General features: G+C 47.5%; 1 protein-coding gene across 4 annotated transcripts in view; it reads right to left on the bottom strand.

Moving 5' to 3' along the window:
• The window catches only part of NECAB2 (N-terminal EF-hand calcium binding protein 2), a 68,721-nt gene that overhangs the window by 42,102 nt on the left and 7,924 nt on the right, over positions 1-18,695 (bottom strand). For 3 of the 4 annotated variants that reach the window (XM_030227682.2, XM_050979020.1, XM_030227684.2), the window contains exon 2: positions 17,701-17,725. The exons of the other annotated variant lie outside the window; for it this stretch is intronic. In XM_030227682.2, the coding sequence (XP_030083542.1) occupies positions 17,701-17,725 (25 nt within the window). The remainder of the gene's footprint in view (positions 1-17,700; positions 17,726-18,695) is intronic. 4 annotated transcript variants of the gene reach the window in all.

Genomic DNA, 18,695 nt, shown 5'->3' with positions numbered 1-18,695 from the left:
ACCAAGCAGACAATGGCTGGGAATCTTCCCTGTAGGACTTGGACTGGAGAAAAATGGGATTTCCATTGTAGTCAGAAAACTGCACCTCATTCCCACCAGAAATTGCCTGGGCATTAAGCAGTGTCCATTAGCATGCCAGAATTTTCCCCAAGCTGCTCAGCTTTTATCATGAAATCAAGCCTTTTGTCATCCTAGAGTTAGAAGCAATTTTGAAATTATTTTTAATGGCAGCTAAAGATAGTTATCAAATGTAAGCTGTAGGTAGGGAGACAGGCAGTACTGATGTAACACATTTTCTCTCACTAGCTTTTGTGAAGACTCTACTTCTTTCCCACATAATTCTCAGCCTGCTGTAATGACCTGATTTAAATGTGTGTGTGTTGGGGGCGTGGTGGTTTCTGTGCTCACCCCTTGTATTGAATGGGGACTTTTGATCACAGGTATCTAGGAATGCCTTCCATAGAAATTCCTGATTGTTTATATGTTAAGTGCTGGAATTGGACTTCCCCGGGGTGTAAACAGCCTGGCTAGGTTCAATGTAATTGCTGCTTAATGGAGGTTATAGCAAAAATCACCCAAACATTGAGGAGAGGATTCAGACAGAAATGTCTGTAGCCCACAGTTTTCTCCAGCCACCACTTTCCTCCAGAAAACAGGAGATAAAGAGTTTCAGTTTTCCTCTCACTACCCCAGTTATTTGCTCTCAGTTTAAAAAGAAATGGATGTCAAGAGCTGATTTCAGTGCATTTGCTTCACACCTGCAGCAGCACAAGGGAAGCAGAGTCAGCCCCTCCACGTGCTCTGTAGCAAGTGCTGGGGGCTGCAGGTGATCTGAGCTCTGTGTGCATGGACATTGGTCTGCCTTAGGGCACAGCAGTGGGAGAACACTCAGGCAAGGAAACCAAAGCTTGCAGTAAGCAACCACCTGGCAGAGAATTCACTTTGAGAGGCAACAGGGAAATTCTCCATGGGTGCCTTGGGCTCCAGCCTGGGCAGCCAAGAGGGGCTGGAGGGGAAGCTGTGGGGATGGCTTTATTTCCATCCCCAGGTGAGCAGCCAAAAGCTTCATTTTGCTGGAAGCCAGTCCCTGAAGCTACAGCTCCCTCCTGCACCCAGACAGACCAGGAGAGCACCAGTGACATTCTCAGGAAACTGCTGGAACAGCCACAGCAAGGGCACAGCTGCTCTGGGGCTGGAGCACAGGTTGGATGTTCTGTGTATCCCACTGAGCTTAAGGAGCAGCTCAGTGCTTTGACAGCAGCAAACCCAGAGCTTGGGGCTCACACAGCTCTGACTGCTGAAGAGCAGCAGTGGATGCATGTCCATGGCAAACGGGAGAGAGAGAAAGAAGACAATTTCAGACAGCAAGTGCTTCATCCTAAGATGTGGGGGAACTCCATTACTTACTGACAGAGCCCTCATGCATTCTTAGAACACACTGGAGCCCGTAGAGGGCCCTCACACTGTCCCCTGCCAAATTAATGTCCCCACTTCTGACTGAGCACAGCTCAGATCCCAGATTTAGAAAGGCAATGTCTGTAGCTCTGTGCTGTGCCCCAGTGGGAATGGGCTGGCTGAAAGAATTGTGCACTATCAGCTCCAGGCAGACTGCCAGCTCCAAAGTTTTCAAACTTTATTGTTAAAATTTGTCAGAAACATTAAAAGGAAAAGCAAACCTGGGATGATTGATTAGGAAGCTTCAATCAAGCCAAAGCAGAAGCCAACACTCCCAACTCCAGTGCACCCCAGCTCTGCAACAGCCTATTAAATCCAGATTTTTTGGAAAGCTCAGAAACAGGCACCAAACAGCCCCAGTTCCCCTCTGCTCCTCATTAACCAGCCTTCCTGCTTGCTTTTTCAACCTGCAGATAGATGAATATTTCAGAGGGCCAAGGCAGGGTTTGCACTATTTCCAGCTCATTATACCCAGCACTCAGCTTCCAAATGAGGAAGAGGCAAATGTTTGAGCAAAAGAGGAAAAACTTATGAAAATGCATGGTGTTGCCTCTCACAAGTGTGGCCTTGGTGTGGCCAGGGCACGGCAGGGACAGAACCTCCCTGGGGCTGAGGCTGCTCTTGGCTGGGCTTGCAGCACCACGCTGGATTTGGGCACAGCCTGGTGATGCTGCCAGAGGCTGCACTGAGGGATCACTGCTGCCAATTCCCTGGGAGCTGCTCCTGGGGATCACTGCTGCCAATTCCCTGGGAGCTGCTCCTGGGGATCACTGCTGCCACACCACAACAGCAGCCTCTCCCAGGGACAGCCTGGACAGGAGCCATGGGGAACATTTCAAGTGCTGCCCTACCCAGGGAAGCACAGTGTTCATCTAAGGGAATTGCTGCAGGTAGAGCAGTAACACCTGGTTTGATTTCCTGATCTCTGACAGCAGAAGCTGCATTTAACCTAACTGAAGGATTTAGTACACCAGCCAAAAGCAGTGCCCAGGTGCAGTGACTGTGCTGGGTCCCTGTGTGAGGGTGGCGTGTCAGGAAGGAGCCGTGGGCAAGTCTGAAAACCCACCTGGTTTCTGGCACTGCAGCAGTTCCCCTGTTTCCCCCTTGCAAAAGGAGCATTATTCTGTGCCCAGTAAAGCCTTGCAGTGGAGGAGAAGCAGTGGGTGAGAAGCAGAGCTCTAAGTGACCTTCCTCTAACAGCCACCCCAGGCAGGCAGTGGCAGCGGGGCTGTTTCCATGTGGTGGCCACTGGAGCTGTTGACTGTTGACAAATTAGCAGCAAATTGCTGCAGATTAGAGAGCTACAAACTCATCTCTTTCTGCAGTCCCATGAAACAATATCCAGATTGCATTGGCAGCATCAACAGTTTTCCATTCAGCTAACAAGCTGTGCAGAGATGAAGACAGCAAATTAAATGAAAAGCAGATTCCTCATTTGCATTCTCAGAAGGCAGAAGAAGTTTCCTGACTGCTTTATCATCTGCAGCATACAGGACATCCAGCTCCCGTGCCAGGGCTCAACTGGTGCTGGAATATCAAATGCAGAACCTGCACCATTAATTACTTGTTTCCTCATGTTAATTCCTGAACTCTGAAGTCCAGGTGGAAGCCTACGACACTGACCTCCTGCAGCACTCATGTTTCATTCCTTGAAACTTGATGGTCTCAAAATCCCTGCTGAAAAAAAGTTTCAGGCTGTAAACAAAACAATTGCTCATGTTTGATGATCCCTCTCTGAGAAACCTCTTAGAAAAAAGCTAATTTTTTTGGGGGTAGTCTCTGCTTCAGTACAAATGAGAGCCAAGGTGGTCCCTCCCCACAGGATGCCCTTGCAGGTCTCCAGCACGGTCTGTCCTGGCTCCCCATGGCTGCATGGGGACAGAGCCCAGCCAAACCTCACTCAATCCACCACAGCTGCTCTTATTTCTATGCTTCCACTTACTAAGCTTCTGCATTTCCCATTTATTTTCACAGTGAAAATGTAAGCCCTATGCTCAGTGTCTCCAGCTATTTGTCCAGGGCAGGATGGGTGTCTCAGCCCTGTCAGAGATATTTAACATCTCTAAGGCAAACAATGCAGATCTCTTCTACACTCTTCCATCCACCACAGCGTCTGAGCAGCACAGAACAGAGCAGTCCTGCAGGCAAAGCACATCTGCTCTGAAAAGATTTCTGCAAAGAAAAAACAAAACCTAAATATGTTTTTCTGTTCCAGCAAATTCAACTAGCACCTCTTTAATCACAGACTTCTACTTTTAACAAAGCTGCAGCATGAATATCTTCTCTGTTTATTTTCTGTAGTTTGTTCATTTCAAAAGTAGGTTATTAAACCTCCAGAACTCTTATCCAGCTTCTCAGTTAAGGGGAGGAGAAAGATAAGGTATTTTGCTTTCTTTTCTGCAGCGACCCATGTAGCAGAGACTAAAGCACAAATGAAAAACCACAAATTAAACAAACGATGAAAACAATAGTAACAAGAATCACTGCAGCTGCCCGGCAGAGCCTCCCCCGGGCACGGCCCGGCTTTCGCAAGTAGGTCAGGCTGGCACTGTGAGCTGAGCATCCCCAGCCTGGGCTGCCCAGGCGGGCACAGCCCTGTGCCAGCTCCAAAGGCAGAGGGAAACTCGTGTGCCAGCTGGAGATCCCTGCCGTGAAGCCCCCCCGCCCATCTCAGCATCTCGCACCAGCTCCTCCCGTGCCCATCCCAGCCCTGACCCGGCACTCTGTGATCCAACCCAGCCTGCTTCAGTTTGGCTAAAGCCAAGATGAGGGAAAAAAAGGGTATCTGAAGGACAAAGTCACTGGAAAAATGCCTAGAAGTTTGTTTGGGTTTTTGGGTTTTTTTTCCTCAGGGAAAAATGGGGTCATCTGGCTTCTCTTCTTAGAGAAAACTTTCAAAGGAAGATTTGAAAATCCCAGACCTAAAGTATTTCAAGTTTTGTTTCAGCTTAATCCTTATATCTTCCCCTGAACACTGACAACAGCCTCTCAAGTTTTTACTTTTCCACAGCAAACATGAACAGGTCACTGAGTTCCTAAATAGGAAAGGAAGGGAAAAAACTCTCTGCTGCAGATTTTCATTGAAAATTGAGAACCACAAGTGCTCAAACCACTGGGGTGAGCTGTGCATGGGACTGTTTCCTAGCACAGTGTTGGGCAAGGGTCTCCCTACTCACTCACCCAGCCCTGCTGCAGCTCATCAAATTGCTTCTTTGGGAGAACGTGTTTCAGAGGAGTCTTTGTGAATTTTTAATGCTGTGTGCTACTTAGTGTTTGCTGAATTCACAGTTTTCCACACCATCTCAGCAGCCATGAGACCTGGAGCAGCAGCACACAGCCTTTCCCAGCACAGCTGAGGGCCTGGCATCACACAGACCCCAGGGAGAGACCCAAGGGCAGTGCAGGGAGATGCTTCCAGACCCTTCTGCAGAACCTCGTGGTGCAGAACTTCCCCAAGGCACATGTGACACCCCAGGGCCCAGCTGGCAGCAGGGCAGGGATCTCTGCTCCTCACTGGTGCCTTGCTCTGCCAGTGGACACCTCCTTCTTCCACTCCTCTACCCAAATCCACCCCCAATCTCCATCCTTCTTTCTTTGCCCACCTGCCCCATTATCAGCCCCCTAGAGGGAGGGGAAATGGGAAATGGGAGAAGTACCAGGTGTCCTTCCTGGTTTGGGTGTTGCAAACCCCTCTTTTTAGGAAACATCTGCAGAGACTGAGTGCTGTGCCCAGCAATCAGGCAGCCCCAGCCCCGTGTGAAGGACAGGCAAGGCACAGCACAGTCAGATTGCATTTGCTGAACAGCAGTCACCTCTCCCTGCCTGCTGACCTTTAAAATGTCAGGCACCTCATTTAGAAAGCAACAATTGGGTTTGAAAAGTTTTTAAGGCTCTGTGTCCTGCTCCAGCCAATTCTGCAGACAGTGCTCTGCAAGAACGTCTCCCACTGCTGGGTTTTTCCTTTCCCTTCATCTCCCCAGGATTTCAGCATTTAGCACCTTGTCCTCTCAGGCTGCTCTTGGTGCTGGAAGATTTAATATTCCTGGCTATGGACAGCCCCACTTTTATAACATATCTTCATTTAATTCTGCCTCCAGTTAAATGCTAGAAAACCATTTCTCCATCTGATTCCCAGCTTAGGAAAACCTTTTGCAAGATCTAAACTCTGCTGCTTTCCTACAATTAGATTACAGGATGCAGGAGAGAGGAAACGAGTTTAGTTCCTTTCTTTGAAAAATATAAATATTTTATCTTGTTTTTACAGTCTTATGCAAGTACTTCCATTTATAGCACACACTTTTTTCCCCCCACTGTTTGACACATACCAAGTGTATTAATTGATACCACAATCACTCCAGCTACAAAAGGATAACCAGGCAATTCTGCACATGGCTGTGTTTGCATACAGCCAAAGCCTGAGCTGCAAAAAGCCCAGGGTACATTCCTCATTCCCTACCTCTGGTCTCCAGTTTGAAACCCAGACAGGCAAGCTGTGTCTTCCTGCCACTCAGCTTTCCAGGCAGAAAATTTCAAATTAATTCATGGTCCCTTCTTGCCCCTCTGTCTCTTCCTTTCCTCTTATCCCACCTCATGGGGATATCACAGGGGTTAAATGAGTGCTGCACATTTTCTCTCTGCAGATGGTGCTGGTGCCAAGGAAGGTGGCAGCGTGGTGCCATGGCAGCTCTGCAGCTGCTCCTGCCTGCCAGGGTACAGAGTTCATCATCATCATCATGATTATTATTATTATTATTATTATTATTATTATTATTATTATTATTATTATTATTATTATTCTACACTGCAGATCTATTGATGTGAATAGACCTGTAAAGATTTTGAAAAATCTTGACCATTTTGCCAGTACTAATTCAACCTTTTTTAGAAGGTGGAGAGGGATGTATAAAGGAGAAAAGAAGGCAGCTGATGGTACGACAAAGGCGAGGAAGGAAAAGCAGCCTTGCTTAACAAAGTGCATCATGTTTGAAAGCCAGCAAAGCAGCCAGTTGAAAAGCAGCAGCTCCACAATGAACAGAAGATCCTTTAGAAGGGAAAATAAGCCTCAGTGCACTAATTTTTATTAGCAGCCAGGCCCAAGCCTGTGCTTGGTGCTGGCAGAGCAGAACAACACAGCCAAATCACTGCCTCAAGCAGAGCTTCTGTGGGCTCCTGGAGCCAGCACTGAGGCTTAAGGAAAAGAGCCCCCACTGGATGTGCAAAGCACCAGAAGCACCCAAATGCCACACTCAGGAAAGCCTTAGAGTCTTGCTGCTCCTGGAGCCTGAGGGTGGAAAGCCAAGCAGGGGCTGCAGGCACTCCCATCTGCAGGCTGGGGCCACAACAGCAGCACCCACTCAGGACAGAGACTTGGCAGCAGGATCTGATCCTGGATCCAAACCCCACATCCAGGCTGGGTTGATCCTTGAAGCCAAGCCCAGCTTGGTTCTGGTTCTGAAGTTCTGCTGAGGGGCAGCAGGAGCATCTCCCTTGGCAGCTGGCACTCAGCTCTGCTGTGGCACCTGGCCAACACAGGCAGCCCTCACCTCTGGGCTGGGCTGCAGCAGGGTCTCAGAAAATAAAGTCCCATCCAAAAAAATAATTCAAAACTATCTCCACCTCTAAAACTTTCTGAAAGTGGAGCAGACTTTTCCCAGAGCAGCACACCACCTTCCCATGGTGCAGCCAGCCAGCCATGGAACCAGAGACACTCAGGCTCCTGCTTCTCAGCCCATGAGCATCCATTTCACTCTTGCTAACACATCCTCCCATGAAAGAAGATTGGCTGTTCTTCTCAGCCCATGAACATCCATTTCACTCTTGCTAACACATCCTCCCATGAAAGAAGATTGGCTGTTCCTGCCCCTCAGACTATCTTTCCTGGGAATAACAGATGGGGATGTATCATTGTTTCAGCTTCAGATGTGCCTTTCCCCACTGCAGGTCATTAAGATACACCTTTCTCTCACATGCATGTTATCTGGTACTTTAAATGAAAGATAGGAGGAAGAAAAAGCTACCCATGATTTATAGCTGTTCCTGGCCAATTGCCTGAACACAGGCTGCCAGAACATATTTTCTCACAATTGTCAGGCAAAAATTGCTGGCACATTATGAGGATAACTTGCAGCAGTGTATTTGTTCTGGATTCAATTTTTGCCTTATTTAATTTTAATAGCTATAATAAAAAATCTTCAATAAATACAGCTGATCTGCAGAAGATACCTAATTAAAAAGGATGCCAGAGCCCAGTGCTCTGTCCCTTGTTCCCACAGCAACAAGAGCAGAGGAGAGCATGCAGCAGAGAGGCAAAAGGAGTGCTTTTCCTCCACTGAAGATCTGCTCCACTTCCCCCAGGGAACTTCCCAGGGATTAAAGGCAAACAGGACAGCCCTGCTCCCAAGAAAGAGGAGCAGCAATAGAAGCTCTTAGTGAGATTTAGGTGGTGTGGCAAGAGAAATACCCTGAGCTGAGGGTCACAGAAGGAGCTGTGGTGGTGGCAAAGGCATTTTAAGGAGTCCCCACACTCATCACCCCCCCTGGGTGTGCATTGCCATTCTGCACCCTGCACTCCTCAGCACTCAGCCTGCCCCAGGTGAGCTCAGGGTGACCCATCCAGGCTGGAGCCCCTCTGCACTAAGGCAGCATTGAGCACCAGCCCTCTAAGGGAGAGTCCCTGAACCCAAATTGAACCTTTGAGTGCAGTCATCTCACACCCCTCCGTGCCTTTGAATGCAGTTTGGGAAATGTGGCACTGACACTCCCACCAAGGCAGCAGGACAGAACCAGGCCTTTTTTAATCTCAGTTATGGTACATGTTTAATCTGACAGGATACTATATCCTGACAAGCTGCAAAAGTCCTTTCCAAGCACTTTAAAATTGTGTATCTATAAAAAAAAACCCCAAAACCAAAAACCCCCACCAAACCAAAATCCAACAAAAGGAAAAAACCCCAACATTAGCAGAAGAAATATCGATTTGCTGTATCTGAAAAGTTTCCCTTTGAAAAGCAAGATGAGATATTAATGAGACAGATCAAAAATTGTTAAATCCTCAATGTCCATCACTTCCCTGACTTGCCACTAAAGCCAGAGCCTTCCCTTTCCCACGTGCAACCATTTCCATGCAGAACAGACCTTCCTGCAGATTCCCTCCTCTCCTGAAACAGGAGCCAGCACTCACAGCCACATCTCATCTCCACAAGCTCCTGGCCTCCCTGTGGCAGGAGAAGTGCCCCATTCCCCACCAAAGCTGCACTGGCTTTGTCCCTGCCCAGGTGTCAGGTGCTCCTGGTGCAGCCCAACCTCGCAGACCCACAAAGAGCTCGTGGCTGTCCCCTCTGCAGGGTGCCCAGCTGCCTGGCCCTTGTCTCCCCTCTGAGGTTTGCTACCACTAACCTGAGCCAGGCCAGAGGGACATTCCCAGCACCTGGCCCAGACAAGGAGCTGGAATCAGTTCAGGACTTGTGTCATGAACTCAGAAGAGATGTCAGGGCTGATTCCCATCTACAAGGAAAATACATGAATATAATGCAACTGAAATTGCTATCAGGACACCTACAGCCGTGTCACTCCAGGTCAACAATCTTCATGCTCCAGAAAAACCAGGGCAAGAACCACCACTTTTAAGGCACTATCAATAAAGCTTATAATTTTGGGGTGGGGTTTACAAGTAGGTAATAGCTCCATAAGTGTTTTATCATGCCCTTTGCTGGCTGTCCTTGTGCCATGTACACACATTTGCTCTGCAGCCCCCAATTAAATCTCTCAACTTTGGCTCTGGAAAGAAACATCTTTAAAAATCCTCTCAGCTAATTGAGCAGCTTTTCAAAGTCTCCTGGGTAAACCACAATCCTTTATTCCCACTCTCCACAACATGGTCATTAAATCTCTTACAATAATATATCCCCTTTTCTCCCGTCCAGCTGAAGCTTCTAATGAGGCTTGCAGAAGAAAACCCACATCTCCCAATCCACAAAGAGAAGAAGAAAATAAACTCCATCTCCTTTGGGCTGCATTGTGTGTCAGACCCTACTTGGTGCACTTCAAAGCTGAAGGAGCCTTTGGAAATGCTGCCCTGGGGATCAGAGGCTCAGCCCCAAATTGCCAGGCTGAAGCCCAGCCCCTGCTCCACATCCCCTCCCTGCTCCTCTCAGGGACACTCACAGCTGCTGTTTGTCTGCAGCACTCTGGACTGAGGGAACTGAAAGGAGGAGCTGAGAGAGAGGGTGCACAGAGCAGAGGAAGAGCAATGCCTGTGGAAATGTGTGTGTGACAGGCTCTGTCACACACACAGAGCCCCCAGAGGTGAGCACAGCTGCCCTCCCCACTGCCCAGCCACGGGGTAGAGCCCAAACATGAGCATCTCCTTGCCCTGCCAGGTCAGCACTCTCTGAGCTCAGGGAGCAGCGTGGGCAGGCAGCTTTGACCCTCTGGCAGGGACAAACACAGACTGCAGGAAGGCTCAGCTGTGGGTCAGACTGGAAATCCACCTCTGGGGCAGGCTGGGGGGGATTCCATGCAACAGCTCTGCTCTAGTCTGCTGCCCCACATGTGAGCACAGTGTGCTCCAGCACAGAGCACAGGTCAGCAGTGGCCCAGGGCTGGCACTTCTGCCAGACAGTGCTCAGGGGAGGATGGCCCTCCAGGTCAGCAGCATCACCTGGGCTTTTAACAGGCTGAGGTGTAGCCTAATATGCAAGTGTAAAAGCCTGTGTGTTTGGTGTCTGACTGACTCTGAGGTTCAAATCCATTTATTGCTGATGCAGAAATGTCAGGAAGCCCTGAGGGTTGCAGCAGTTAATGGCTTTTGCCTTGGGTTTCGCTCAGCAGCTGAATTTCTGAGAAAGAGGGGAAAGAAAGGCTCAGCAGCCATGAGAAGGGATGGTGCTGGGCACAAAAGGCAGCCAGGAGCTGCCAGCACAGCCCTGGAGTGCAGCAACATGTGGTTCAATATATTCTACAGGCACAAGGCACAAGCACCACAGGCACCAAGCACACCTGAAGGAGGCCAAATACAAGTAAAGCTGATTTTCCAAGTTTTTCTTTAAGCCAGGTTTGATATTCTAGCTGAGGCTTTACAGCAAAAGGGCGAGGACACAGGGGATGCCCCCCTGCACTGCAAAGTACCTTGAGCAGAGAGGAAAGGGCTCTCTGCACAGTGGCAGTCAGAACCTGGGCTAGCAGAGAGCAGCTGAGTGCCAGCAAGCCAGGTGCACTCTGATTGAACAGAGGAACATTCCCAGCTCCTTATAACCCTGCCAGTCCTGCTGGTCACACTGGGACCAACAGTGCCTCCAGTGCCCACTGCAATGAAGGAGCTCACAGGACTTTCTGTTTTGGCTGCCTTTCCCAGCAGGAAAAGGCCTCAGGAACAGGACAACAGAAATCACAGTTTTGGACAGTAAAGGGCCATAAATCGATGCTGTGAAGAAATAGGTGGAATATGGGCATTTCTGTTGTGGAAATTAAAGTTTTTGTGCTGTCACATCATTGACTTGAGTTCTTGGGGGTTTCTGGGCTGAATCCAAACCTTGCCCAGCTCAAACCTTCTCTGCCTTAAGCCTGGCACTAAGCAAGCCACGTGTGGGGCCTGATTAAAGCCAGGCTGCTGCAGAACTCAGCCTGTAGCACATGAGGGTGCAGTTGTTAACAAAGTCATAACCCAGTGCACCCAATTCAAGGTCTGCCCTGAAGAATTAAGGTAATCCAGTAAAAAAAAGAAAAAAGAAAATCCACCCCTTGATTCTAACATGAATTTGCTAACAAGCAACAGGAAGTGACTTTAGAAGAAAAACAGATCCTAAAAATCTCCCAGCTCTTCATTTCTGCTGCACACAGCATGCAGCAGATACCCTCAAATCTTTGAAGAATGAAAGGGCAAGAGCAGCTGGGAAGTGCCCTTTCAAGGCAGGCAATGATGAAAATCAAATCCCAGAATCTTTTCCTTGGTTCATGGTGATAAAGGGTGGATAGAAGAACTGGACACATCTAATGACAGCCTGTAGAGCATGGCCAGCAGCCACCTTTCACAATTATCTCAAAATTCATCATCTGCTGGATAGGTCTGTTTATTATTTTGGGAACAGCATGTCCCCATCCAAGCAGATGTCCTCCCTTCCAAATCATGTGCTGTGAGCTTTGCAAGGACTTGGAAGCGTAACTGGGAGACCTTGGGGATGATACAGGAGTGCAAACAACTGAAAACAAATTCAAACTTTCTCCTTGTAAATAAAGGTCACTGCACAGCCCTACGAGGTGCTTTTTGATTGTCACATGAAATCTAGACTATCTAAATGCAAATCTTTTCTTATTTACTGAAAAGACAAAGATAAATACATTCAGACTGGTCATCTGCTCTAGAAGACCTATCAGATTTATCCATAGTAACAAAGCCTGATTCACCACTGAATTTTTCTACTCCTATGTGGGTGGCTGCTAATACTGGTTTTGTTATACAAGAATTATAAATATTCTCACTGAGAACTAATGACTTAATTTAGATGCACCAGCAGGATACAAATAGCTCAAGGTTTTCCCAGCACATGAGGAGCAGGGGCCATGCAGAAGGTAATTACCTGGCTCTAGAAATAAGAGGTTTTGGAGAGTGATAAGCCCTTATGACAGGAACTGCAAAACACCCAAGAGCTCACAGTTAAAGCACAATTCACCCAGGCCTTGTGACTGTGCAAGGAAGGGTTATGTGTGCAACAAGAAGCCTGTTAGGTGTTCAGGTCCAGGAGTTATCAGTGCCCTAACCTGGCATCTTTTTAAGAACCAATACAAGCACACAAAGTTGCAATGCCTTAATTTTTCTTCCTTGGATGCCCTGAAAGCCACGTTACTGAAGTCCAAGTTGCTTACAGCCATTCAAGTCCTGTGCAGGTGTATCTTCTAAGAGGACCTAAGATTCATGAGGAAATGGGGGAAGAGAAGTATTTCAAGTCTTAGAAATAGCTTGTGGGCAGTTACCAAGCTAAAAATGGGGTCTTTGGATCATCTGCTCACCAGTGATAATTTTCTTCATCCATCCCTCTGTGAATTTCTCTGTGATCCCACACTAGCAGAACTGAAGAGACATTTTCACTCCATTTTGCCCCAATTTCTGTACCAATAACTGAAGACCAGCAAGAGGCACTCTCAGAGTGAAAGGAAGAAAAGTAACCTGTGTCCAGTTGAATTTGTGAATTAGAGCTGTAGGCACATCCACAGACAGACACACATTTCTTCCTTCTTTAGGCTCACTAGAGGGGATCAAAATAACTTCTCCAAGTGGGGTCTGGAAAAGGTGGGTGAGACTATGAGAGCTATTACCACTAAACATCCTGCAATTTCCCCAGATCTGCAGAGTCCTCAGAGGAACTGTCCCTGCCTGCAAACACAACACTGGGGCAGGCACACAACATTTGTGAAGGGCTGGGAATTGCTGGCAGCTTCAGCCATGTGTTCCTCTGGAGGTCCCCTACACCAGGGTTCATTCAGCCTTCTCTCTCTGCTGAAAGCCCAGGACTCTCCCTGCCCTCCCAGCAGCATCCCTTCATCAAGAAGGAATCCATGGGAGAAACCTCACTCTCTTCCTCTGTGTACTGCTGTTTAACAAGGCTGATTTCTCCTCAGGTGACACTTAGGACATGACTTCTTAAACATTATGAAGAATTTGAATTCATGAGCATCTCAAGCTGGGGCTGAGAGATGTGCCTGAGGATTTTCACTTGCTTGGTTTTGTTTCTCTGCCTTTTCCCAGCTTTTGGAGCCTGTGAGGTGCCCATACCAGGGGTCAGCAGTGGCACCACGGCCACAAAGGCACCAGGCAGAGCAGCAGTGCCAGTCTATGTGCAGGCAGCAGAGCTCCCTCCTCTCACAAGGGCACAGCCCCACTCACAGCTGGCCAGGCTCCTTGGCCCCTTTGTGGTGATGCTGATGTGCAAAGCCATTTGTGTTCCCTTCTTGTCAGGAGCTCTCTGTGTGCCCCAGTGCTCTGTAGTTCAATTTGCTATGAGACTTGTAGCACTGGGATGTGCAGACCTTTGCCTACATAGAAGAGCAGCACAAATCTCATTTAATGAGCTCTTAAGTGACTAACAGAAATCTGTGAGCAGCTATTTAAAGGATGAGCCCTACTGGGATAGGAGTGGGCACAATGCCATTGCCCTCATGGCTCTTAACCAAGAAGCCCTTTCCAAACACCAATTCCTGCTTCATTCATGCTTCCCTTTTTTCCTTTATTAGCTCTGCTACGTCCTCTGCAGGCCTTCAGCTGATCATTCAGATCACTGAAAACTGAAACCTCCTCTCAGCATTTGTACTCTGGATTTCTCCACACTTCATTGGATTTCATTTCTGATAACAGAAGCTATTTAGGACAGCATGGACTCAATGGCTTCATCCCCATCCTTCTCTAGATAGAATTTGAAGGGAGAACCAGAGCAGTTTGGGCTCGGTCTTGGTGCAGAAATCACCAGGACAGCAGCAACAGGAAGATGCCAGCTTGGCTGAACCACAGCACTAACTCAGCACTGGTCACCATCAGGTGCAACACTGCACCACTGCCAGCTCCTCCTGCCTGCTTCTGTAGGAGTTTTATAACCAAGGTTTTGGCACGTTTCCTTTTGCATCTCTCCTCTTCCACGGCAGAGGTCCAGGGGAAACCAGCTAAAGCTCCATTGCCTGGGAGGTCAGACCTGTGGGTGGGTCAGACTGATGGCCACTGCCAAGAGCAGGATCTAATAATCACAGCAAACCCCACCAAACTAAAGCACAGACTGGAGCTGGCTGCACTTTGCACTTAGTTACACTCTAGGCATGGGGGCTGGGTAGTTGCAGTGAGTTGGAGATTTCCAGATAAAGCATCAGTTTTTGGGAAGATGCTTATCTGTAATGGATTGTTAGCAGTTAGACTGTTCTGCCAAAATAAAACTCTTTTAATCTTTCAAAGAGAATCCTGGCCTATTTAATTGATTAGCAGCTTTCTAATGAGAGGATTAAGCACACAGTAGATAACTGGGATGATTGACAGCTCTACTGCACCAGCCTAAAACAAGATGCTTCCTTTTTCCCAGCACATTTCAAAATTAAATGATTAAGTATTGTTTACTGGGACTGGGAGGATTACAAGACAGTAGGTGGATTTATTAGCAGAGAAAGGAAAAACACTCCTACACAGAAGAAAAAGATTATTTTGAATGACTAACAGCCATGCCCCTGCAAAGCATGACTAGATCTAACAGAGTTATTCACTCTCAGGTTACACTCCAGCCCTTCTCCCTTTTTCAGACCATTTGTTGTTTTATCCAGTAATCTCCAATGTGCTCAGCATTTCCAGGTGTCTTACACAGACCATTTTCTGAGTTTATCATGTAGATAGTTCGAAAACTACTTGATGTTGTCACTGGGGAAAAGGTTGGGAACTTAGCTCACATTATAGACAGAATCTCACTCCTCTGGAGCAGGAGACCAAGATGGCTTTTAACAAGCAGGAGCTGCTTCATTAGCAGCCTTCCAGTACATGGAGGCACTGAGTCAAATCACCTAAATACAAGTACTGAACATGGCAGGGGAAATAAAAGGTTTAGCATCTTGCAGCAAGAACATCCAATTTTACATGAATTAAGGATTTATGTGAGAAGGTTTGGAAGAAAGGGGGAGGAGGAAGATGCTCTTAAATTCAAGCTATCAGGCTCCATAGTTACTGTGCCTGAACCAGCCTCTCTGCTTTAACACAATAAGTACCATTTTTACCAGGCTGGGGGAAAAAAAAAATCAAGATGCTGAAAAGATTTCTAAATTTATGACCTCTTGACTGCACATGAAATGACACTACTCCTTAATCTTACAGTCCCTTCCTTTGCCTTTTAGGTAAGCCTCTAACCATCTGATCTCTGCATGGAAAAAGTTGAATAAGATGTTGTAGTTAAACCAGATGTCAAGAGCCAAAGTTTTGTTCAGATTTCTCCCTGCCCTATTTCTGTAGGGCTCCTACACAGGTCTGAGAGAGTGGCTTTGGCACAGCTGAGGAAAGCAAGGGTTGCCAGCTCTGGGTAAAGCTGCCAGCCCTCCCTGCCCTGGGAGCTCTCCCCAGTGTGCCCCATCACACAGCACTGGGTAAGGATCCATCTCAGCTGGTTCATCAGAGCAGCAAAGTCCCTGCCAGGGAGGAATCTCTGCAGCTGTGGACACCACAGAAGCATGTGAGCAGAGTAAAATATTTTGGTACTCTGTGGACTTGTGTTTTTAACAGTCTGTCCAGGGCTCAGGGCCCCATCCTGGGATTCTGACAAAAATGAAAAGTGTGAGATTTTCGTTTTTCCTCAGAGGGCTGTGCACAGCACCTGCTGTGAGACATAAAAGCAGCAGGCTGATGCTTCCACTGTTCCTTGGAGCTATAACAGGCAAAGCCATGAATAGGCTGAATTTCTACAAATCAATAAATTAAAGTCCAGAATGTCACAGAGAAATTGTGAGAAAGAGATCCCCAGGGATATGAAATACAAAAATATTACCTCTGGCTCTGGAAACCTCTGAGCCCTAGTTCAGAGAGGCTGTACCAATGGAAATATTCTTGCACATCTCCTGCAGCAGCTGCTGTGAGCTGCAGGAGGCTGTGGGGAGCTGTGATCCCAAAAGGCTGCAGAGGAACACACTGAGCTAATTATAATGAGTGGCAAACTCTGTTATCCAGAGTTCATCAAATATGAATGGCTGGTGAAACTGGTCACCATGGCTAGCAAGGAAAAAGCAGCATGTAAATAAATGTGGGAGAACCCCTGGAGGATGTACAGTCCCCCAGAGGACAGCCCCAGGTCACAGTCCCTGCTCCATGGGACTAGAGCAGGGATGCCCAGACTGACACATGCCCCAGAGTGCCACCTGGCAGGAGCCAGCCTGGGGGGAGAGGTGCCACTTAACTGCAGCTGCTTTGTGCCAGCCTGTTCCAGCCTTTTCCAGGTTCCATGAAAAGGGCAGGGCAGCATTAGTCCCATGGAGAGCACCCACTGTGCTCCCAAGCACCGGAGCTGCAGGTCCTGTGCTCTGCAAGCAATGAGAGTGGGAGCAGAGCTGGAGAAAGCTCCTTCACCAAAGAGCACCTGGCCTTCCTTAAGAGATCCAGCTGTTCTCCCTGCAGTGCCCATTGAGGGTCAGGAGAGGCAGGACAATTCACCTTCTCTGCCTGGGCTCAGTGGTGTTGGTCTCCTCACCCCTGCAAGTGCAGCCCCTGCTCTCACCCTTGGCAGCTCAAATACCTGCCCAGCTCCATCTCTGAAGTCAGACAGTCTGGTGCCAAGAGCATAAACTCATTTTTTCCTCTCCACCCTCCTTGCATCACACAACTGCTCAGCTTTCCTAAGCAGCAAACTTCAATATCTCATTACTCTGTCAGTTGCCATAACCAAGTGCCCACAGTTTCACAGAATTTACTTCTTAGTTTGAGCCAGCTGGCAGCACCCTCCTTACCCAGGGGCAGTCAGGATAGCCATCTCTGAGCCCCAGCAGAAATCAGGTATCTCCCTTTTAAAGCTGGAGGAGAACAACCAAAGTCTCCCCTGTGCTCCTCTGCACAGCCCTCCCACGTCCCTCTGCAAACACACAGAGCTTTGATGCACATTTAATTTTCTTCTTCTACAACAGGGAAAGAATAGATACTAGCTCTTGGGATTCTATCTAAAATAAAACTGCTTTTCAGGGTATGGAAAGATCCTGGGCTTGGGCCCACTGACTCTTCTTTCCTTAAGCTTGTTATCTTTCCAGTTCTCCCTTTCCAAGTCATTTAATGAAGACTCATCCAGTTATTCCAAATGTGAGGGCTTGGCTGGGCTCAGTGCAGGTGTTCAGCTTTCCCCAGGCACAGACTGAAAACACACTTCAATGTCTGCTGCTCTTTGATGTGTGGGTCCAGTCCCTCAGGAACCAAACTATTCATATCCCCAAGTTAGGTTTGTTTTGCAAAGCTACTTCAAGCTTACCAGGGGGTGGATCCTCATTTATCACTTACCTGTGATTTATTTTTATATTGTTTTTGTGAAATTGCCCTTAATCTGGTGGATTCTGCCACGCCAACTTGCATACCAGGATCACTTCTGCTCTAAGAATATATTTTAAAAAAAAACCCCAAACCCTTTTCTGATGTTTTGAGTGTATCAGTGTCAGACCCAGTAAACTGAGCAACTTTTAAACACTTGGATGTTACTATCAGGAAAAACAGTAATTCTGACAATAGTCCAATCAAGAAATGAAGTATGAATGCAGACTTACCATTTTTGTCAGCTCTTCTGAAAATCTAGAATTGAAAGAGAGAGAGAGAAATGTGTTTACTGTGTTGTCCAGCATGGGGGTGAAGCCCTTTGCACCAGGACCATGCCCAAGTTCAAGTGCTCCAACCCCTCAAGACCCAGTTCAGGGGCTTTACGGAACTCACCCTCCCCAAGACTCAGCTCATCTCCCCCAGGGCAACACAAATCACTGGTGGAATAACTGGAATTACTGGTGGAAATGCTTTCAGCACCTCCCTCACTTAAGAAAGCTGAAACCATGAATCCAACACCAGAAAAATACACACTAAAAAAAAAACCCCAACACCCATGCAGCCAGTCCAGACAATTTCTCTGGAGTCAATAAAATCTCTTGAACCAAGTTTCACAGCTCTGCACTTCTGAAAAAGAATTATTTACAACATTTTTTTTTTTTAAAGCAAGTCTCCTGAGTGGGAAGGAGATTATATTTAGACTTAAAACTACATTGTGGAGGAGCAGCCCACAGAGAGGAATCAAATGGCCATTTCAGAAGGAAAAAAAAAGGCAATCATGTGTAGTACTTGCCAGGGAGAAAGAGAGCAGAAACAACTGCAATTTTTTTCACCAGTCTCATCTGAGGAATTGTCCCCTGGCACTGCACCAAAATCAGCTGGTCACTTGGAGGGCCCTTGCTCTAATTGAGTTTTTAGCCACACACACTGATTACACATTCATTAGCTAACCCCCCTTGATGCACGTGCATTGCTTCATTTTACACAGTCACACCCCTTAATAAAAATCCTCTTAGGGACCTTTGGGGTCCATCCCCAACATCTGGTGTCCTTTGTAGGTGGCTGTTCCTCAACCCCCACTTTTGAGTAAGCCAAATATCTTTGTTTTGAATAACTTCTACTTTGTCACCCCTGCAGAGCTGAGCTGCCATCCTGCCTGTGTTTTGCATGACTTCTGCATCCCTAAATTACATCCTTCATCTCTTCTCCAGGCCTGTGCTGTTTT

The sequence above is a fragment of the Serinus canaria genome, chromosome 11, assembly GCF_022539315.1.
Source record: "Serinus canaria isolate serCan28SL12 chromosome 11, serCan2020, whole genome shotgun sequence".
Classification (NCBI taxonomy): Eukaryota; Metazoa; Chordata; class Aves; order Passeriformes; family Fringillidae; genus Serinus; species Serinus canaria.
Note: the sequence above shows the minus strand (reverse complement) of the source record. Positions and strands in the feature narration are given on the sequence as shown.